Raw genomic sequence first — 23,437 nt, forward strand, 5'->3', positions numbered from 1 at the left:
AATTCAATTAAAGGTATTGAAATAAACTAATATCTTAACTATGCATCTGAGCATAATCACCGAGTTTCAATTACTTTTGAAAACTCAATTTAGAAGTGCAAGTTTACACCAGCAGTGTGAGTTGAGCCCGATGGGCAACCTTATCCTTTTACCAAAGAAATGTAATTAGCAATGGTCATGAAGATGTGGCAACATGGGCTGAAGCTGTCCGCAGAGGCACTCGGAACAGAGGAGCCTACAGAATCCACGCATCTGCACTGGTAGCACAGCTCCTGCTGACTACACCAGAGCTAGCTCAGGCACGCTCACCCACACTGCATGCACATCTTTTAATGGCACTGTAACATGATCAGCTTCGCTTGGAGATTAGAAAATATCTTTCCACTTCCTCCAAGTGAATAATGATCATTCAACTTTTAGGTCCAAAGGTCCTCAACAAATAAATAAAAGCAAGATGACTTTTATTAGGGAAGTACTTTATTATAAAAACCCAAAGATTTCACAAGATGAACACTTACACAAGTAATAAAAATGTAGAAAACATTCCCTGTATTTATAAATATTGCGTTTTCTTAGAAATTTTATTCACAGCTCCTTTTTTTGTGGAATCCAAACTAGGCTTGTTTCCTTAAAACCATATGGAAGCTCTTGAGTTAGCTCACAGCTGAAAAATGTAGTTTTCCATGGGACATATTGTATGCTGAGTGATTGAATCTAAAAGAAATAAAAAACCCAGGATTAAGATAAAATGCACAAGAAACAGATTATAAAGCAACAATGTACTTCAGAGCAATTTCTGGTATAGAACAGTTTGGTGGAGCTGAGAACCTAGAGAGAGAAGGACCCTAAAAAAAAAGCAGTCAAATGATAATACCGCAAGAACTTATCATTTATTTAAGTTTAGAAAAGGTGCCGCATTATCTACCTATACGCTTTTTATTGTAGTCAGCCTTGAGTGAATTAATTGGCAGTCAGTTTTAACAGCAGAAAGCAGATAGCCACAACCAACTGGATTGCAACAGTGAAGTGTCAAAGATAAGACAAAACTTCAGATCTGATTTGATTTATTTGATTAAGATGGCAATTTATAGGTGACACTGTTCATACTATTATGTAAACAGTTGCTGAGAAAGGGGCTGAGCTTCAAAGGCATGTATCCTTCCCTTAAAGTATCATATAGAAATACTTCTTTTTTCCGAGTTTTGATGATTCATCATTTAAAATCCATTAGCCAGAGCGTGCATAACTGTGCCTCGTGAGCAGGACATAACAATTAGAAAAGGCACCATCAGCCTGCAAAAGAGAACTGAGAAATTTGTAACGGGCACAAAGAATTCGGAATCCTCTTTCATTAGCAGTCGGATACACAATTCCTTCAGCCCACCGATGGGCTGAGCGTGGCCTGTCCAGCTGCAGTAAGCTCATGAGATACTCGACCTGGGGTGAGGCAGAACTCCATCAGACCAGGAAAAGAGTGGGACGTGCCACATGAGTTGCATGCCACTTTAGATCATTACCTTTGTTCATCTGGAATTTGTGACTGGAGTACCACTATGTGAAACTTCTGTGTTTAATTTACTACTCATATTTTTAGTCTTGCACAAACCTCATCTGGTCACTTTGAAGCCAGAGAAAGGCACAATAAACTCTGCCTCCTTCTTATGCCTCTCTCTCAAATCTTCACAATTTTATCTTATACTTTAGGAAAGCGTCAAATAACATTTGCATTTAGATGAGTATTTTTCCCTTATGGCTCACTTTTCCTTTCTTCTTTAGTGGTATTTTCTTTCAGGTTTGAAGTCATTATGATCTGATAGCGTTATCGGTTGAGAGATTGGGACTTGCTTGGCTAGTCTCGTATAACATCAACTCATGTAGTACATTTATTGCTAGAGTCTGAGTGAGGCACTATCTAGAGGAGTCTGACATAGTGTATGACGAAAATGTAATCTTATTTTTTCTAGTATGCAAAAGGTCCCTTTTTGGAAAATACCCTTATCTTGTCTGAAGAAGGAAGAGTGTCAGGCTGGAAGCTGAGAATCCTACATAGATTATCAAAAGCTCTTCTTTGAGCGTGAGGATATTGCAATTTTACATCTGATTCCCTGCAAACAGGTAACGGTTAGAACTGTGGTGTCCTTAATGGAAAAGCGATGGACTAGCAACTCTTAGAAACTTAACAACAGATTTTAAAAAGAAACTTTTTGCAAGTTGTACATCTTTCAGATATATAATTCAGGACAGATTATCAGAGGGTGCCAATTACCATATTTCAGTAGTGCTGTGCCAGTTTTTACCAGTTAAAAATCTTTCTTACTACATCTAAGTACATGCCATTTTAAAAAGCAATTATCCTACGGGGGTTTCCCCATAATTTAGTTTGCTCTAAATGAAACAATCATACAAAAGATAAATTTGAAAATCTTTGGCTGAAATTACAACGGTGAGTACCAGGACCATTGTAAAGCAGTCTTAGTTGTAAGAGAAAGTCCTCACCATGGAGACAACCTTCCTGAAAACCTAACTGTAGCAGTCTGTTCCATTTTCTTCCCTCCATAACCTCAGTTTAGTGAACTCTTTACACTCAATTTTTGAATACATATTCCACAATATTTTATATGAGTTGAAATTTAGTGTCTTACCTAATACCCATTTTTCTGATAAACTTTTTATTTCCCGGTACTTCTTTCCTGGGTTTTTTCCTATACAGATTTTTGCCTGACGTAAGACTTTACATATTTTCCCTCCTGACAGCTGTATAAGTTCAGTTAGTTTTTTGCAGGGTGGCTGACTGGTAGGAGATACAAACATGACAGGCTGGTTTGAAAAGAGATTCTGCTGGTATTTTCCTGTTGATAGGTGACGCTGAAGTCTGCAGATCTGTATTTGAGGAAACAAGGAAATTAATTAACCAATGTGTTGCATTTCCACTCAAACTAAAACTAATCCTTGTCTTCGTTAATTCAGAAAAAAATAATTATAGTATATGAGTACGAACTTTACTTTTTCAGGTGTATCAGAAACTCTTGGGTAAACTATACAAAGAGTTTGCTGCACTTGATAAATACAGTTCCCAAACCAGAGTTGGGACTATTTCGTTAGAGGTCAGACGGTTCACCTATAAAACTTCTTAAAGTACTTGACAGTATTATTTCTCACCATAATCTTACATTCTTACATTTATAACACTGGCCATCACACAGAAATATTAAAGGATATTATAAATAATTATAGTCTTGCAGTACAAATACAAACCGTGAAAGCCTTTACAATATATAGTGCTTATCCGTTTGTATCAGGGAGCTTTACAAACATATCTGATTCAAGGTTTAAACTACTTTAGGACTTCTTTTTCCCTCCTGTGCTCCACAGATACGAACTGCGTTTTGTCTCAGGTGTATGAAGTGACACAAATGTACCAGAACTCAGAGCAAACCATTTCATGTAAACTCTTTTGTCTCTACAGAAACAAAAAAAGTCCGTTGTGAATGCTGTGCAGCCTGTAACACTTGATCATTATAATAAAAACCTGCTTGATCTATATGAGGCAAATTTTCTTCTCTGTATATACCAAGCAGGACAGTGGTTCAGCAATTAAAGCTATCTCCTTTAGCTAGAATGTGCATAAAAGCAGTGCATACAAGTGTACACACCACGGTATGCAATATAAAGTTTTCATACTAAAATAAAAAAAAGAAAGCAAGATTGTATTTCTTAGTGCGAGGTTGCCATTGGCCTGCCAAATTAATGTATGTAACACGTCTGATTCTGTATCTCTTGTCAAAGTTTGGAAAATTTATAATGAGACTGGACTTAATAGTAAGATGAGAACAAAAATAAATGTTTCATATTATGCGATGCTTGGAATTTTTCATACAGATGATCAACACGAGCACATTACATAGAGAAAAGGTCGCTCTGTATATATCTGGTTTATATGAGACGGCTGAATGTGGAACTGTGCTCGGTGAGGAGGTGTAACTGGAACAGTGGAAGAAGTTACTTGTTGAGTGGATTCCTTCCTCCAGTCCTCGCACAAACCTGCTGTGAAACCATAGGCACTTAAGAATTTAACTCCATAATCTATGTGCTTGGCAGATGTGCAGCCAAAGTAAGAGTCTTCACCTGGTTTACAGGGGTTTATAAAGCCGAACAGTTCCATGGCATGTTCACATATCCCTAGATAAAAGTCAAAATGAATTCCCTTAGCACTTCTGATCAATTAGCTAGATGAAGCACCCACAAAGCGTGAAGCCCATGCTAACATGAGACTTCATAGCTCAGTGGTTCTGTGCCACTGTCCTCTGCTATTCTTGGACAAGTCAATCCCAATCTGAATTTTGAGATCTCCTCCATCAATAAATAATCCAACTTTCTGTGATTGTTAATTCCTTGGCTGCCCTCCTGATTCTTTGTGTTCTGAATTCAGCAAGTTACAAAGACAGTGACTGCTATGGATGAAGCAGGCCAAAAAGACTCAAGCACAATCCAAGAAATACCCTTTATTTTCTATTCTTCTGTGAACTTAGGTTTATGAATGACATGGCACCTAGTCCTGTCTCATGGAAGTCAAACAGCTGCTAAATAATTTTGTTGATCACAGTATCAAAGCAGAGTTATATTGCAGATTTTGGAGGAACCAAGCTCAGTGAATATATCTGATGGCCCTTCCTGTACATAAGTTGGCACCCGATACTTTACACATGTGCAGAAGATCTGGTTTTGGACTCAGTAGGGTACTGCCTACCTCCATCTGAGCAGAATGCTCTTCTATGAATATCTGTCTGCTGGGCATCTTGATGTCATGAAATACAGAGAACTAATCATTGTATGGTATCAGATTTGGAATTTGCTAAGAGTATCACTAGCTGATGGCTCTTGTGAGGCTTTGAGGCCACGATCAGTGTCTTAAAATGGGACTAGCTCAAGAACATAAACCACTTTGCAATCTCTGATGTACAGAGCAGTGTCGTGATTTTGGTATTACTAGGACTGCAATAATTCATTTTAATGAATTAAAAAACTGCAATTAAGAAACCACAAAAGTGCTTGTGGTAAGCAAGGTCAACAAATTAAAGAATGCACTATAGTGAAAAGTAACAATCCCTTCACATCAGCCTCAGAACAGCCTCATGACAGATGCAATGCTATCTTAGTTGATCTGACACAGAGCTCTCTGGAATTGTTTATTGGGACAAATCAGCTGCAACCGATAGAAGACAGACAATTACCAAGAGACTTTAATGCTAGTTTATCTAAAATAAATCAGATTTAACTTGGAAAGGCAGAAGTTACACTGTTTTTGTCAACCTGGAACTCTTAAGATTTTAAAGATGAAAATTACTAGGATTGAGAAGCTGTTATCTTAAAAATGCAATAGGACTTGTGTTAGATAGAAGGCACCAAATATAAATTGTTGCAACCTGCTATTTCACATATGTTAGGGAATATGATTTAAAAGGGCTAATTGTATTCCCACTTCCTCAAACATTTCCCCTGAAAGGATTAATTTGCTGCCACTGTAATGAAAACTCACTCATATGATACATCTTCATATAGAAAGAACTGTTAGATTAAATTAATATTAAAAGCAAATGTGTACACAGCTAACCATCAAATCAGGAAATCCAAATTTTGAGCACCCTCCTCACCTGATGTCCACAAATAGCATGCTTTATAAGTTTAGTACGTATTAAAGGAACCCAGGAAAGTGAAACGCTGACATGCTATAGAGAGGATTTTCTTAAACTGCCTTTAAAATTCCAGCTGTGTGTATTATCAGTGCATTTGAGAGGAGGACATGGTAAGAACACAGTACATCTCAGTGGCATCGTCAACAGAAAGCTTCCGCATGCAATGTCATCTTTACGTTTCCTTCGTCTGGATCACCACCACCACCACCACAGCTTTCCTGACTGTGCTTGGATTTGCTCAAGTGCACTGGGTTCACGCACTGGTCTTAGAGCTAGGGAAATCATAGCATTAACGTTCAGAGCTCAGAGAGTAGTCTGAAAGGTTAACTTTGCTTTCTGGACCACTAACCTGAAAGAAACGCCACTAGCCAGTTGCTGAAAAGGCAGCTAGCTGACCACACAGGGTTTGGCAGTGGGATGAGAGGGCACAATCTAGCTCTTACCCCTGAATTGACTCAGCTGCCTTTGCAACATCAAAGCCTTCGCGGCACTCCAGGGGTGTTCCCAGCCCTTTGAAACCATACACATTTCGCGTAAGCTTTTACAAATAAATGAGTAATTCCTCAGCAGAGACCAAGCCTGGGAAAATATCAGACCCCAAAAGTGACTATTTCCACAAATTGTGTATGTATCAGGTGGTAGTTACGGTTATAATTGTGTCAGTCCCTATCATAACAGACAGCACCAATTTTCCTTTCTAATTACATTCGTTAGCAGATGGACAGAAAAACAAAATGTTATAAAAGCATCTATTTACTCTTTTTGGTAAGATCCTAAGTGTTAACCTCATTCTTTCACTAGCTGGATGAACAGCAGGAAGATGCCTCTTGTATGCGTGCATTTCTCATAAATGTACCATTAATTTAGATGTTTGTTTGAACCGAAGTTTTGAAAGGAAAAAAAAAAAATCATTCTTGACAGAAGTAAAACTTAAGGAAAATGTATGATAAAGAAATAGAGCCTTTCTTCATTATAAAAAACCCCCACAAAAAATATTTCACCAACTATTGTCCCTCCTGTGACTGATTTTCAATCCCCACAAGCCAAAAAAGCATATATTATAAAAAGCCCCAAACTTCGCAGCTTTGCCTAGAACTTTAGGAAAATAGCTCCTGCTGGGTGGGGTGCGGGAACAAACACAAAACCCCATAAAAGTCCAAGGATGTGATCTTTTCATGAGGCTCAGGAGATAGCCATCCAGTCCCACAAAGGTATTATCTCTGAGCCGATACCTGAATTCATGCAATAGAAAATGTAAGAAAATAATTCTTCTGGATGTACTTGGAAATTTTTCAGTGTTGAAACTGCTAATGTCCTATATACAGCACACAATTTTCAGTGTACTTCCAGAAAATAGCACATGAAGAAATTTCCAGTCTAAAATGCTATTAGAATAATAATACTTCACAAAATCTAAATGGACAATATGGTTATGAGTTATTACAATTAATATAAATTGTATTTGTAGGCTAGAATTGAAAATGTGAAGTCCTGGCTTCAAAAATATATACAATGTAGCCATCTGTAATAATTATACGTCTGAAAATTTGTGCATGCATTACACAATCAATGTATGCATTATGGTAAATCTTTATTCTTAATTTCAATTATTCACCAGAGAGAAATAAATCTACTAAAATAAACTTATGATATATTTTATCATTACTATTTGAGTACATACCATTTAATATAGGATTGGAAACCTTACCGACACCTATTTGAAAAGGCTATTTTTAACGAAGTATTTACTGAACTTACGGAAAGCTGTAATTATATCTTGGTTACTGTTACTTGCAAAAACAATAAATACATTTTAGTAAATGCAAGCAGCAGAAGATAAAATTGCAGAGATAAGTTCAAAGAGAGTAGATTGTATATTTTATATCTATCCAAAGACCAAGTATTATTTCATTTGAAGTTGATGAGAAATTGCTCCTTTTCACTAAAAAGAGAAGGATCTGACTGTTGAAGTCTTATGCATTAGCTCACTGCTCTGCAACTATTATATGACAGAAAAGCATAAAATTGATAAAACCAAAAAACCAGACTTTATGGTTTGATAATGTACAAATTTAACAAAAAGAGACACATAAAATAGCATATTCATTTAATATAGTTGGGTGATGTTGCTGGGGAAATACTAAGCTCTAAGATTTTAATATTCGTATGATTTCAGTATGGATATATATATGGTATATATACCATATAGGCCAAGTAATGTTTACATTTTCAGTTACTGTAATTCTGTACAAAGACCTCGTGAAGAATGCACTCAAAGCTACAACACCGTTAGGAAACATTACACTTGCATGGTTATATGCATTTTCAGACAGTCCATCATTTAGTAAAAACTTGAAAGAAAAACACATATGTGGAACCCCATGTACATGTAAAGATCAAGGGCTCACACCCATCCACACAAGTGGAGCATCAGTCTGCTTCTGATAAAAAGGAGCGTGTTGCAGCGTGCAGACTTCTGGAAGTACAGTTATCCTGCAGTGAGGAATTTGCAGAATCTGCAGGACCCTACAGGGATCAAGGAAGTTTGTGTTAACAATGCAGTACTCCTGCAGGACAAAAAAGAAATGCTCTCTTTTTCACCTTTCTAAATATCAGGTTTGATAGGAGAATAGAAGTAACTAACCAAACAGCGACTCTATTTTTGTAGGAACAATGTGTGACATATATTTTCTACTTAAATCAAAAGCTCATCATTTTAGTTTGATTTCTTATAATTTATTTTAGCAGTTTGCTGACATTTTTTTAACACATTGAGAATCCTAAAATTGAAATAGTATTCACTAAAAGCTTTAAAAATTACACTGAAATGCTGTACTAGATAAATAAATTGGTGCTCTCCAGTATAAAAGAGCATGTTAAGAGCTGGAAACGACTTCCTTCAGCAAGCTGTTTCACAAAGCAACAGATCCTCAGCTTTGAAGAATCTTATCTAAGTTAATGGAACATCATACCGATGCAGGACCCCAACTGGTTCAAGCTGTCCTACCACGCTATTAGCTCAACAGCACCCAGAACCTTATTTCACTCTTTGGCATGAAATGCATTTGTTATTGCTAGTGATGTTTTTCATTCTCAGAGCAAAACTCAACTTGCAACATTCATGTACATTATTTACACATATTGCATCCCTATTTCTGAATATTTATTGAAACAATGTTTTCCCATTGGTTAGCAGTATCATTTGGCTAAAATAGAAGCTCCCTTTCTGTCAAATTAGAGAAGCGTAAGCCTTCAGACAGACAAGTGAGAACGTACTTTTTGAACGCTTGATAAGGCTACATCAGCACCCCAGCACATGCCCACAAATGGAGATTTTCGTACAGACAAACTTGGTATACGTTTGTGCGGTAGAAGACAAATGGTGCACTGAGCCGGGAGCCAGAAGCAGAGGGAGATAGAGTGGAAAATTTGGTCCAGAAAAAGGAAACTTTCAATGTCTGGTCTTGAAAAATAAAAAGGAAAGTAAAAGAAGGAGAAATGGCATAGAGTCAAGACTATACTATCTGGAAAATTCTTCAGAAAACAGTTTCTTCCCCTCCTCTGTATAGTCCTTCATGTAAGTGTTTCCTGGCCAAGATGAGGGTGAAGGGAAGAACGCTTGAATCCAGACAATTTAGCTGATATTGTTTCTTTCCACAGCATGTTGGCAGACAACCTTGCTTCTCTCAAATCCCATAGACTGATAAGAAAAGTTAATTTCACCAATTTATTCTCTGAAAGACTGAGTCCCGGTGGGAATACTGTATGAAAATGTTTGGCAAATAAATCTACTGTTTGGCGGATATTCAAAATTATACTGGGAGATGTTTGAACCATTTTTTCCGGCATAGCAATTTTTTACAGGAAAAAAGATAACAAATTCACTTATTTTTAGTTTAATTTCCTTGTTTTCCAGAGGTAGAACTATTTTTAAATACTATGTAATATCAACATTATCAACGATAGATTAATAAAAAACAAATTCGGGTAAAACAATAAGTCTTTTCCCTTTGGCGGATAAGTATGACTTCTAAATCAAGGAGCTGTATTTCCAATATACATGACTTAAAAACACTCTGCTAAGATTGTAAGATCTGGTCACTTTGCTATAACTGTAAAGATTCTGAATTAAATATATTTGCATTTGGTTTCAACACAAACCAATTCTTTTTGAAATTTAAAAAATCCTTTCATTACAGATTAGCTAATGAAGGAAGCATTTTTTCAGGATTAGAAATTTAAACCTTGCTTCAGAAATACCTCAAGAGCTTGTCCATCCTTGTTTTTGTCTTACCTCAAGAGAATTAAACCCAAGTGACTACCAGGCAGTGATAAGACTGCAAATTGCAATTGCAAATTTATGTCAAAATTCTGCAAATAATTACCAATTATAATTGGGAGGTGTTTTCCTCACCCGAATATCAGTAAAGCAGCACTGCGCCATGCATCTCTCCGAAGCGGTATACGAGTGTGGCACATACGACTCTGTGCCCTGCATCACTGGCGTACCATGAGGGTTACATATACTACATGTGACAAGCCCCCAAGAATCCCAGTAAAATTCAAAGACAGCAATTCTCCACCTCCATACACAATCTAGTCCAGTGCTTATCTTCTCTTGCAGTTAGAAAGCTTTTCTTAATAATATAACCTAAATTGCCTCTGCTGCATTTTGAGCCCGTTACTTCTTGTCCTAGTGCCAAGGGACACGGAAAACAATTTATTCTCTTCCTATTTGCAACAACCTTTTAAATATTTGAAGACTGTTATCATGTCTCCCCTCAGTCTTCTATTCTCTAGACTAAACAAACACAGTTCTTCCAGTCTTTGCTCATGGGTCATATTTTGTAGACCTCTGATCATTTTGTTATTCTCCCCTGGATTCCCTCCAATGGATCCACATCTTTCCTGAAGTGCAGTGCCCAAAGCTAGACACAGTACTCCAGCTCAGGCCCCACCACTGCTCTGCACACTGCAAACAATTCATGTCTCTTATGTATAGCATTCCTGTTAACACATCCTAGTACGCCTGCTTCTTTTATCAGAGTATGACATAGGTGACATACTGTTTCGGATCCTCTAAAATACTCAGTTGCCCTTTTGGCAGAAATAGCGCATTGTCAGTCTCATCTTGTGTTTCTGCAGGTGATTATTTCTCCCTACTTTGCACTTGTCCTTACTGAACTCCATCATACCTATTTCTGATCACTCCTTATATCTCTCATGGTTATTTTAATTCCAGTCTGTTGTGGTTTAACCCCGGTAGGCAGCTAAGCACCGCACAGCCGCTTGCTCCCCCCCACCTCAGTGGGATGGAGGGGAGAGTCAGAAAGGAGAAAGCTCATGGGTTGAGATGAAGACAGCTTGGTAATTAAAAAATGGACAGAGTCAATCTACAGTTCCACTACTTTAGGTCACGGTTAATCAGATTTTCCAGCCTGGTAGCTTAGCAAAATCCTAGACAACAAATGCAGTATATGGATGGGATAGTTGTACGTTTTATGCCAATGATTCCTACGTGTGCGTAGGAATTCCTAGGTGTGATGGCCTCGTTACGTGTATGACAAAGCTGATTTGAGCATATACAGATCATCTGTGCAGCAGATCTACGTGAGCCATGTTGAATCCACCATTTTGTAACTGGCTCTATTGGTGGGACTCTCCATCTAACTCAGTTTTTAAAGTTCATATGTCTCAAAATGAAAAATAAATGAAGTAAAATCAGAAATCTTTTCCCTTAACTCAGCTGACAGTTGAACAAACACAGTTGAGCCAACGTACAAACCAAGAAAATCTCAGCCTCCAAATAATTTGCTTTAGACAACTATCTGTGACTTTAAAAGCTATGCAATACGTACATGGACATGTTTTTCCTCACAGCTGACAAAGATCTATTCTTGCTGGATATATCCTCACAAGACCTTCAGCAGAAAAGATACTTACATTCTCACTGGTTTAGTTCGAGCTGGGAGCGCACTTTTGAAACTAATCTCTTGGTCATTCCTATTGAGCGTACTTTTGTTTCCCACTGTGGAGCAGCCATCAAGGGCACAGACTGTACTCCTTTTGGATGAAATACAGCCAGAAGATGTGCTCAGTTCAGGGGAGCAGACGGGAACGATCCCAGAGCCCCGAAGCATGTGTTGTGTGCATGGTGCTCTCGGCACTAGCTCATGCACTCTGCAGATCCCTTTCCATTCATCTGCATTACTGCCTTATGGACGCAGGCACAAGTGAGCATGAAGTCACTTCTGGCAGATGTAATGGGGTAGTGATATAGGTATGGCATGCTTCTTTCAAATAGAATTATTACATGCACAAAAATAATGACCTCAACTAAATTTAGCCTATTTTTTTAATGATAACAGTTGCAACTTGCCCTTATTGTTATCTCATAGTTCATTCTCACATGGCAACAGGAAGGAGGAACATTAGTTGCATCTTGGCATTTATCCCCTCATATTCCAACCATTTACCCGTATTTTATATATAGTATCCTCTAGGCTTACTGAACTCTCCCAACCCACATAAGGCCAATTGTTTGTTGGGTTTTTTTTTAAACAGACTAGTACCTATTGCATGAGACCAGTACCTAATCTATGAATAGGTGATTAATTTCAGCGGAGTAGCTTAAGGAATGAAGTATTAATGAAGTAAATCCAATGTTTAATCATATGGGAATAAACACATCTGCATATACGTGGACTGAAATAATACATTTCCAGCTAAGTATATTTCACTGGTGAAAGGCTGCACTGAAACAGAAATTCCACGACCTAATAATGTGCTGCAGTTCATGGAAAATAACTTGATATTCCCCATGGTTAAATACTACATATAATGAAGATACAAGGCATGGAAGCCCAGTATTTGCATAAAATACATTAAAAATTATAACCTCATTTCAGCTACCTTAGACTTTTTAGATACTGAATCATTTTGGACAGTCCAACTTTCTTTTTTAATCAACACAGGATATTGTGCAGTGAGCTTCAAGAATGACATTTGTTTTGCTGGCTTAGGGATGTGGGGAATCCTTCTATTCGCCTTTAACAGTAAATGATAAATCCAGTGCTGTCAACAGATTTGCTATACCTGGCAAAGTGCAGATGAATAATGCTTTGATAAATAAAAGGGCTTTCTATTCCAGTAATAACAAAATGAGTGATCTTGTTGAAAGGAAAAAAGCCTGGCAGATGTGAAGGGTTACACAGATGCTCCCAAAAGGCTCTTTCCCCAAACAGTTGTATTAACCCACAATAAAAGTAATCATAACGTTAAAAGAATTCCTAGTTTTATCTTTAAAATATGAATATGATGTGAGTCCTTTTGCTCTACCTCAACAGGCTGAAATGATTTAAGCGAAGGCAGCGTACATTCTTCTCTCTACTCTTTAGTTTTAGCTGAATGCCATTGCAACGCCCAGCAGTAACTCAGTGTGTGCCAAACATGAATATTTTTAAGCGTCATTTGAGTTTTAAAGGCTACAGTAAGTGATGGGAACACAATTGTCTTGGGAATCTACAAATAACTTTAAAAAAGCTCATAAATCTGGCTTTCATGGTTTGGTTTTCAACAGCTTTATGAAGTATGTCAAAGCTTGAACACAGTGAGTTCGTTTTCCTTCAAATTTCTTAGGATTGACTTTTCTCAATCTTTTTTTGATATGCTGCAGCGAGACAAATAAAACAGACTTGGCTTTAAAAAAACAGGCATCAGCAAATTACTTTTTTAAAAAGTTGCTTTGTTCTTTTAATTTTTTTTTAGTATCAACAGAGGAAAAAAGTACCCTCTAAGTAGGACAGCCTAAAGTATTCCCTCATCAACAAAAATATAAAATGCTTTTGTTCAGCACCCAATGTATTACAACATAACAGACCACATATTAATGAAAAAGTAAGGTATAATTAAAAGCTGTTTTTTTCTTAAATCGTTTAAAAAAGATGCATGGTAATGACTGAGCACAGCAGAAACCCTGAGAGTTGCATTCAGAAGTTATATGTAATCCTCCGTACTTACAGTGAAACACATGCACTACAACGATAAGTAGCAGGGAATGCTTGGTTTTTAAAATACAAACTAAAGAGTCAGTTGAAATTACATCGATATTCAACAGCGAAAAATCCTTAACATTGTCTGAGAACTACTGAAATAAGCCCACTGAAAGAGATTACCTGGCATCACACAACTGGACGCCACTGCTGTGGAATGCCGCCAACTGCAAAACTAGACCAGGTTCAGGTTGCTTTCAGAACCTCCTGATAGAACTACTACCACAATCACTTCTGGTCTACAATTTCCCTGATTAGTACTCCTTGGCAGCAATACTTCTTTATGTGTAATAACATCTCTTCTTCACTTAATTTATGTCACAAATTGGAAGAAAAGATCCCATAGGAAGTATGGAAAGCAAAGACATTTAATCCTTCAGCACTAAGAATAGCAAGTAGAGCTGCCAGCACACACAGCAAAAAAACCCAAGTGTTTAAATGTTTGACCAGGTGCTTTTTGTCAATCGTGTTTTTAAATAACAATTACTCAAGAAAAGTTTCTCTGAGAGCACCGCTTTCTTCATAGGTGCTAAACAAAGGACACGATCAACATTTTCTATTTGACGATTCTTTTCATGAACTCTTGTACTTTTTAGCATGACGATAATGTAAGATTACAGAAGAAAGAATGTTGACTACATTGTGACAGCAAGCTGGGATGGTCTTCTGTATAGCTGAGGGAGAACGATTTATGTTGTGAATACAGAGTAATTTTAAAGCTATGAAAGTTGCTAGGGTAAAGGCACAGTACCTGACACCAAATTTATTCTCTCTGCTCTTCTGCTTTCTTTTTTTTTTTTTTTTAACCAGAGAATTTTTCAAGTTAATGGCAAGCCTTTGAAATGGCTTTATTTTAACAAAGTGAAAAAATAATTCACAAGCCACAATGATAAGTTGTGCATGGTACCAGATGATGCCCCTCTAAAAATAACTGGTTCCAGTATCTGTTTTGAGGAGCTGACGCTTATCAGCTTGTGAGCTGATACACCAAACACATTTACAGAATATTACCTCACTGCTTTCTTCTCAAGAGTCTACAGGAGGCAAAGTAGACACTGTGTCAGTAACCTTATCAAATGCTGGAGGAAAACAAAAGTCTAGCATTGGATCTCAGTTGTTGCTGCAAGTAAGAAGAAGCCATTTTAGAACATAAGTCTCATTTAGAATATAATCTTACTCATGATTAGGATTTCAAATGCATTTGGGATTTCGAGATGTGATAACTTTTCCACTTTTTTCTTTTCTATCACTTATTTCTAATTTAATTTTTTTCAGTTACAAAGATAACGGAGCAATATTCATTTGACTTATCTGATATTTGCATTTGGTCTTGCAGGAACTATCTTGATGAAGATAGATAAAATAAATGTGTGACTTTACAGGTGGGGCTATTAAAGTGCAAATCTAAAGTGGCAGGAAGATTCACTGAAAAGTGAATCATGGATTCACAGAAAAGTCCACTTCTGTTTACTGCAAATGTAATGATGATCTTGTTAAAAACTTTTTTTTAAAAAAACATTGTTATAAATTCCATCTGGAATTTGGTTTTGTTTTAAGATCACCAGCCATGACATGGTTAAATACAGAGAATTAGGCAGACTTATTATGGTAGTGGACTTTCAGCGACTTCTCATGCTAGCTGGGCAAAGTTTGTAGGGTCAAACTGCTGACCCTGTCCTCCTTTCTGAGTTCCTTTCCTATATTCCGACTGCTCTTCATCTAGGTACGATGCAGGACAGAGAGGCTACTACTTTTTAGCCTATCTGGATTTTACCTGAAGTGCTTTAGTGAGAGCAGAAAGCCTTTTCATGAGGTTGTCATTGCATAAGCAAGCAGTTGCAATTCGAAAACCAAAGGATACGCAGCAAGTATTGCATATAAAATATGAGCAACTGGGTATTTGGACTTAGATGCAGGATAAATATTCTGAAGCACAGAAACAGTTGTGGTCTTCAAGCAAAATTACTAGTTATTCTCTAGTCAAAAAACTGGATAGCTTAGATAAAATGCAAATGCTCAGTAACTCCTCTCCTACACACTAGTTTTCTAGTGAAAGTCTGTAAATAAATATTTACCATCTCTGGCTCTGTCCCAGTCCAGAATTCCCACTAAAATCAGTGGGAATAAGGTGGGCATATCAGGAATACAGCTTTAGCCCTATAACAATACAAACTACCATGATGTAACAGAAGGTACTGGTTGTGTGCATACGTACTATACTAAAGTATATACACTACTCAGAGGATGGGGAAAAAAGAATCTAATCTAGCTAGCCCTGCATAAGGGCAAAGGTTTAAAAATGTCCTGCACACTCACTGGATCATGTGTCTGTTTTTATTTTGAAATTATATTCACTTTAAAATTTAGGAGCTGACACGATAGTTCTAATGCTATCCATGGAATTTTTTCTTAAAATGACATTGATTAAAGTGCTAATGCACTTATCCTTATGCTATGGACCAGTACTGGGTACTGGTACTACAAAGCCATCGTTGCTCAGACCGTTGGTGGGGGAAAGGAGAACTCGCTGCACAACACTGGAGTACTCCTGGGGTTAAACAGAGGAACAGTAATGACGGGATTTGGAGGGAATTCAGTAAAATCCTTCTCATTCAAAGAAGGCCAGTGTCATACAGACCTTTGAAAGAGGGGAAAAGCTAAGTCTTCTACAGAGAAGATACACACACAAACTCCCAGGTGCCTTTTAAAGATATGACATAAACAAAACTGCATGGTATCATCATGCTCTGCTCTGCTGTATAACAGACCTATTATTACAAACAAGCAGGACAATTAAAAAATAAATAATCCAATACTAAACTTAAAACAGTAGTTTTACCATCACGTTATCACAGGTGATTACTTCTACGGCTTGCAGTAAAGCTGAAATCAGGTATGAGATGACTAGAAGGAGGAAAAAAATCAGAGTACTTTGATTAAGCAAGCCTTACGTTATTTCATAAATGTAATACATCAGGTTTCTTTTGCTCATTAAAAGCTGAATATATTCACTCGGACACACTCCGGTTGTGCCAACATGATATACTCACAAAGCATGCACATCAGGGTGACAGCTAAAAAGCAACAGAGAGCTTTGCACATAATCTAAAACTAAATCTGTATGTAATTTCCTTCCCTTTGTTAATTGAAGATTAAAACTAAATCAAGGGGAAACCTTCTATGAGACTACTTCCAACAACAGATGACTCAACTAGCACCTGAGAATTTGTTGTGCTTGTGTGTACTGAGGTTCTGAACTTCCTGTTTCAATAAAATACCAAACAAGTTGTGTTTCCTTTACAAATAAGCTATTACATCAAGCCCTGTTCCTATAATTTCAGTTTTTGTCCGCATTCCAACATTTTCTTTGGCAAATGTAGAAACATTCTAATTAAAAAGAGAAAAACAAGCACCATTCATCATGGTAAGAATGAATGCTCAAGATCCTTACTGGTTACTTTGTTCATTCAGTTTAATTTGGCTTTTGAAGTGCATTTAATTATGGCATGCAGTTCTCTGAGATGAAACACAGGTAACAGGCTTTTCACTAATAGTGTCTCATAAAAGCTATTAAAGGTAATAATCAATTCCCCTAATGCCATACAAACATAATACCATCTGTGTGAAGGGATTCAAAAACATTTTTAGAACACCAGAATACTTGAAATACACTATTCTGCAGCAAAATTCACCTACTATTATAACTTGCTAGATCCTTGAACATATAATTTGAAAATCTTTTTTTTATAAATGGAAATGATCCTGTGTTTTCCTCAGCATGATCTATAAGATCAGAGTAATAAGAATCCTTTACAATCCTTTACAATGCCCTCTTTCCTTAATTTTTACAGTTTTTGCTAATGTTTAGATTACAGATGAAAGACCTCTGTCTACTTCATTTGCAATTACCATGAGAAAGACAACTTCCCACAAAAAGTTAAACACCAGACCTGCAAACACAACATAACATAATTGTCTGGTTAAGTACAATACAGCCTATATATTACAACATATGTGGTTACTTTCCTAAATTTATTTAACTGCAGAATTGGAAGTGCTGATTCACCAAGGCAGAAGTTCAAACTTAAAATGACATTATAACAGGAGTTATAATTAACCAAACAAATGCCATTTTGGATAAGTACATTCACTATTACTAAAAGGTGTCCATGTGCACATTATATCTTTGTGGAGAGCACTGCTTGTTTTGCTTATAAACCAAAGGTAAGTTGTCCGGCAAATGCAGTTAAAACCCCAGTTGGCTGCTCAGGGATGTGTTCTAGACAAATCTGGAATGCAGTAGAAGAAACTTGCACTGTAAATGGTTGAAGCCAGTAGAGGATGCTGAAGACTTCTGATCACAGAAATAGCCACTACCACATCTGCAACATCCTCCAAAGACAGCATGAAAATAGATATAGTCCAGTTAATCCTGAAAAAAAATCCTACATTTGAGAAATGATCTCATCAACCTCCAGAAAAAACAGAAAAACCCAAGAAAAAACATTGTCTAATCGCATGTCAGATGAACCAATGTATCTCCTTCAGGCATCTCCTACCTAAGCAACAACCAGCCCAATCCACAGAGCACAGAGAATATGACAGGATCACACTACGCTACTGCTTCGAGAAGGCACATCTTTTGTTTTATAAGCATGTGCTGAGCCACACCAAAAGCTCAATGGGATGGGACAAACAGAGCTTTCCATTATTTATGCCGTTCCTATTTTATAGTTTTTCTTCTAAGCCACAATCAACTCAACTACGTAATTTCAAATGATAAAGTTTTATGCAAAACGTCTTAATCGACATACACGTTTTTCTACCTCCTTCATGTTAGACTAAACCCAGAATTTCAACAATAATACTCAATAAAACCTGTAAAGTTTGACCTCGCTTTGTGTTGAAACTGCAGCTCTTTCAGGCACTTAAAACTTACCTCAATTCAGGTGGGAATCCCTGAGGTTGGGCAAAACTGTTGATAGACCTCTAAAGTTTTAAGAGAAGTTTTTCAGTTTTAACATGCTAGCAAGGAACCTTTTAAGTTGATTCTTAAATGTTTATTTCCTTTTATTCTAGGAAGTCAGTATTAAACAGAATTTTTACACTTTTTCCCTAGATTGTCCAAAATGTGTTTGTTTAAAGGATACCAATTAACAGTTACTGTTAAAACAGCCAACAAAATTCCACCCCGTTCAGATTACCCATAAACTCCCCTCCCTTGGGCAAACATACTCCCATTAAACCTCTCTCTCTACAATAGCTTTAAAAACAGCCATGCCATGCTGCAAAGACTATTGGAGGTCAGCAGAATGAGGCTGCCCGGAATCAGCTCCACAGATAAAAGTCCCTCATGTCAACTATTGGCAGAGTCTTCTGCTTGAAATGAAGTTGATAGAGCCTCCGGGCCACAAATAAATTTGGTAAAATGGAATATGTGTAAAGTGTGACCTTTCAGCCAGATCAGGAAAAAAAAGGATGGAAGCAGCAAAGACTATTGGAGGTCAGCAGAATGAGGCTGCCCGGAATCAGCTCCACAGATAAAAGTCCCTCATGTCAACTATTGGCAGAGTCTTCTGCTTGAAATGAAGTTGATAGAGCCTCCGGGCCACAAATAAATTTGGTAAAATGGAATATGTGTAAAGTGTGACCTTTCAGCCAGATCAGGAAAAAAAAGGATGGAAATATTCTTCTGTAGATCAAAAGGTCCCTGGGGCAGACACTATCTTTTGGGTTGGATTTGTACAATGCGTTAAGATGCAATGTCTGGTTTTATGTTCAGTGGAAAACAATGAAGAAATACTACCATTATAATAGTAATATGCCTACTAGCAAAGTGAGGCCCTTTTTTGATTGCAGCCTCTGGGACCAACTTTAGGCAAATATTAAAAAACAGTGTTTTTAAAAATTATGAATTTAGATGATCTGTTAAATAGTTCTGATAAATAACTTCAATACACAAGACATAAATCATTGGAAGAAAAACATGACAATGGAACTTCTTGTCTTTGAAAAAGCCTGCAAGGTCTACAACAGAATCTCATCAACACGTAATAAATCACAAAATAGTAAGAACAAGAACAGCAGTATGTCTATATATACATACATATACTCACAAGCACAATAAATCAAAACCACTGCAAACTAAATCAGCTGAAGTTGGAATTTGGTTCTGCAACTATCTTAGGAATATATTTTAAAATTGATCATTTTTTTTCGTGTGGTTGGAGCAAAGGTATGGGAGCTAGGAATCAAACGAGCCTATTACAACTTTTATATCAGTGAAACTAAGACTAGCAGGACAGAATTTGGCACAGGCTCGTGGAGTATTTTCTTCATATTAGCTGCGAATTACTTCAGCCTCGATTTTGGAGGAAGAATGCAACAGTTAAGACCATACCTTAGAAACACTTATGAAAGTCTGAGAAGATGAGTTGTATCAGCTAAAATGTACTTTCTAATGCTTTCAGGAGATGAATAAGATTCTGTAACTGAGAATTACATTCAGAAAAATACCTTAGCAGGTCTGTAGGCCACGATCCTACACTGTAGAGACCTTGTCATGGACTTTAGTGTCATATGCTCTTGTGAGAACATACGTAGAGTTGCAATACATGCTTTTGCTTATCACTAAATGAAGAAACAGAGCAAGGAATTTGTTAAAAATAAGGGAATTTTAATTAAATGACTAAGATTCACTTTTGTTGGAACCATTGCATGACATTGTGTTTTGAGGGAGTCAGATTTATAACTAATTTTATTGCCTGGATATAGTGTACTACAATTATGATAAGCAAAAGCCAACAAGAGCATCTCAACAGCTGTCTCCACGAAAACCGCTAGACTAGAAATTTTCCTTTTCTAACATAAAGATAGCTATAAACAGTCCCCATGAAGTTCCACCATATTGTGGCTTCTTCAGCTATTCCATCTAGAACTACTGTTAAATACATGTTAGTCTTGGTATTAAAAAAACCATGAAATATGTCTGTGTCATATTATAATGATAAGAGCACATAATTCAACACATTTTTCCTCTTATAAAACAACGTTACTTGATATACACATTTTACTGTGCTACATAGAAGTAGTTCTTTACAATTTCACCATTTAAATAAATGGAATGTATTTTGGACTGTCAGCGTTTTAACCATTACAGATAAACACTGCATATAAGCTTGATTTACTGTTATGCAATAAAATACACACAAACAATTTCCTTCTACCGTAATAAGTGTGGGGATCAAGTGAGACAAAGCAGGATTTCTGAAGCTTTAGCTATATAGCCCCTGTGGGGCTCCAATGGCTTAACCAACAAAAAATCATTCATATGCAGGAGCCAGGAGGTTTTCTAGCACATACTGGTCTCATGAAACACTTATTCTTCCACCTTGTTTATATAAGAAAGACGGAATACTAATTCTTCTGTCGCTACCATCCATACATGCAATTTAGCTTTCACACATGAAATGCTGAGCATGTACAGAGAAACCTTTTTTACTGAAGGATAAAAGTATGTAGATGGCAGTGACTGAAAACAACCATGATTTTCTAGGCATTAGGATAACATACATTACTTACCCTAGGAAAAAAAAATATAAAAGCTAAAAGCTGATTATTATTAGCATCAAGCTCTCTTGCAAAGTGTACGTGACCATCTGCCAGCAAGCTTGTAATGAATCATACAGGCAAACACAATCACAGTGTAACATCACAAGCAGAGAAAAAAAAGACAAAGGCACATAAACTTAACCAGACTTTTGCTACCGTGGAAAAAAGACCAAAATAAAACTTTGGTTGTGTTTTCATATGATAACACAGCTTCCCCAAATGCTGATTTTCTAGAAGTGCGAGGTTACAGTTCAGACAATAATCTAAAAGTAGAATGTGTTACAATTACAGCAAGCCGGAAATCTACCAAAACTATATCAACAGAACAATATAAACCTCTATTTCTTCCTAGCAATGAATACTGGCTGCAAAGAAGACTGGGCCCAGCTCTGTTCTTTTTAATATCTATGCATTAATTTCAGCTTCCTTACTCCAGGTTTTGCTTGCTCTTCTGGTGCTTTGTTATCACAGTATTGCCCATATAAGTTTATGGAAACACATCCTAGTGATTCTTCTTATTTAAGGATCGTGTCCTCTCAAGAAACTTGGAACAAAACCCAAAAGCAAACAAACAAAAACTGCAGTTTTGGTTTATGAAATGTATTTTATGTTTATATGCAGAGAAAATTCTGGGCTGGAATCAGCCATCCTGTCAACACTTAGCGCCTTCGTTTAGCAAAAAATTTACATTCACTCATTTTTCATTTCCATGTTAGTCCAAACCAGTCGAATGCAGAGAGGAAACTGGTGGCATATATTAAAATTACAAGCAAAGTAACCGATGAAAAGTTTTTGTGAACAAAGTGTAGCAAGACATCGGGATCCTATTAGTGAGATCTACAAGTCCATCGTGCTGTAACCAGGGACTACAAAGTGGTAAAAACAAATTACAGACACTGATTTTTATCCTGGAGAATTATCTATGTAGCTAAAACAGAGGTCTTTTTAGCAGCTAGTTGGGTGTCACGTGCTCTTTGTAAGTCCTTACAGGACATGATCATGTGCTTAAGTGCATAAATCAAGTACATCAGGCAGAAGCCACACAGGTAGGTGGGCATCCTTCCCAGAATGGGCTCCTGAGCAATAATCAGGTGCATCCATAAAGTCCAACAGGTTTCTGAAACTGTTTTGTCTTGGCTGCTTTATCTGAATACGCTACGTATGTCTTAAAAACATCTTTTGGATAAAATTGGCCTTTTGACTCAGAATGTCTTTGTAAACTAACATTTAAAGGACACAGTCCACAAAAAACTACGCTATATCTTCCTCCTTCCAGTTTGAGCCAATTTCCCTGGTATGGAAGCAGGATGTACTTCAAGTTCTCATGTCTTCACTGGTAATAAAGGATAAAATTAGTGCCAGGCTCAACAATCTGTCTTTATTAAATAAAAATAGTCATTTGCATTCTCATCCTGAATATATAAAGGTTCCTTTCTTTCTTGTCTGTAGAAATGTAGCAAATGAATATAGGGATTATTTGAGTTTCACAGACTAACACAGACAGACTAACAGCAGTAGAATATTAGACAGAGAAGCAGCGTATGACTTGCAGAAAGTGATGGCCTGGTGGCACCTTCTTTGACCTAGTATTCAAAGTGACACGATGCCAAGTAGGTGGTTTCTGCCATCTCTAGTAACATACATAACACTGAAAACACGATAAATGAAGGTAAATATTTCTCAGGATTCCTTCTGTGAGACGGGGAGTTGAAGTGCTTAGAAAAAACTCCATATGCATTAGCTTGCACATTATAAAATTTCTACCTACAGCCACCACGGTAAGTTTTAGTAAGTGACACCTGTATGCAACTGTGGATTGTATTGTGCTCCTGTAGGCAGGACATCCAATTCCAATATAATTTGAAGTCGTCAACAGTATCAACGGTACTGAGAGGACTTGCTTCTCATTAGGTACAATAAACACATACATGCCAATAAAGAGGGGCTGTATTAGATATATAAATATCATAGAATCATAGAAAAGTTTGGGTTGGAAGGGACCTCTAAAGCTCATCTAGTCCAACCCCCCTGCCGTGGGCAGGGACATCTTCAACTGGATCAGGTTGCTCAGAGCCCCGTCCA

At 37.1% G+C, this 23,437-nt stretch overlaps 1 protein-coding gene across 1 annotated transcript in view; it reads right to left on the reverse strand.

The window, feature by feature from the left end:
* Positions 1-658: 658 nt before the first annotated feature.
* The window catches only part of MCPH1 (microcephalin 1), a 142,740-nt gene continuing 119,961 nt past the window's right edge, over positions 659-23,437 (reverse strand). Inside the window, exons 13-14 of the mRNA XM_019474453.1 lie at positions 2,643-2,880; positions 659-714 (exon numbers count right to left, since the gene is read on the reverse strand). Coding sequence (XP_019329998.1) covers positions 659-714; positions 2,643-2,880 — 294 coding nt within the window. The remainder of the gene's footprint in view (positions 715-2,642; positions 2,881-23,437) is intronic.

Source organism: Aptenodytes forsteri, unplaced genomic scaffold (genome assembly GCF_000699145.1).
Source record: "Aptenodytes forsteri isolate BGI_AS27 unplaced genomic scaffold, ASM69914v1 Scaffold100, whole genome shotgun sequence".
Lineage (NCBI taxonomy): Eukaryota > Metazoa > Chordata > Aves > Sphenisciformes > Spheniscidae > Aptenodytes > Aptenodytes forsteri.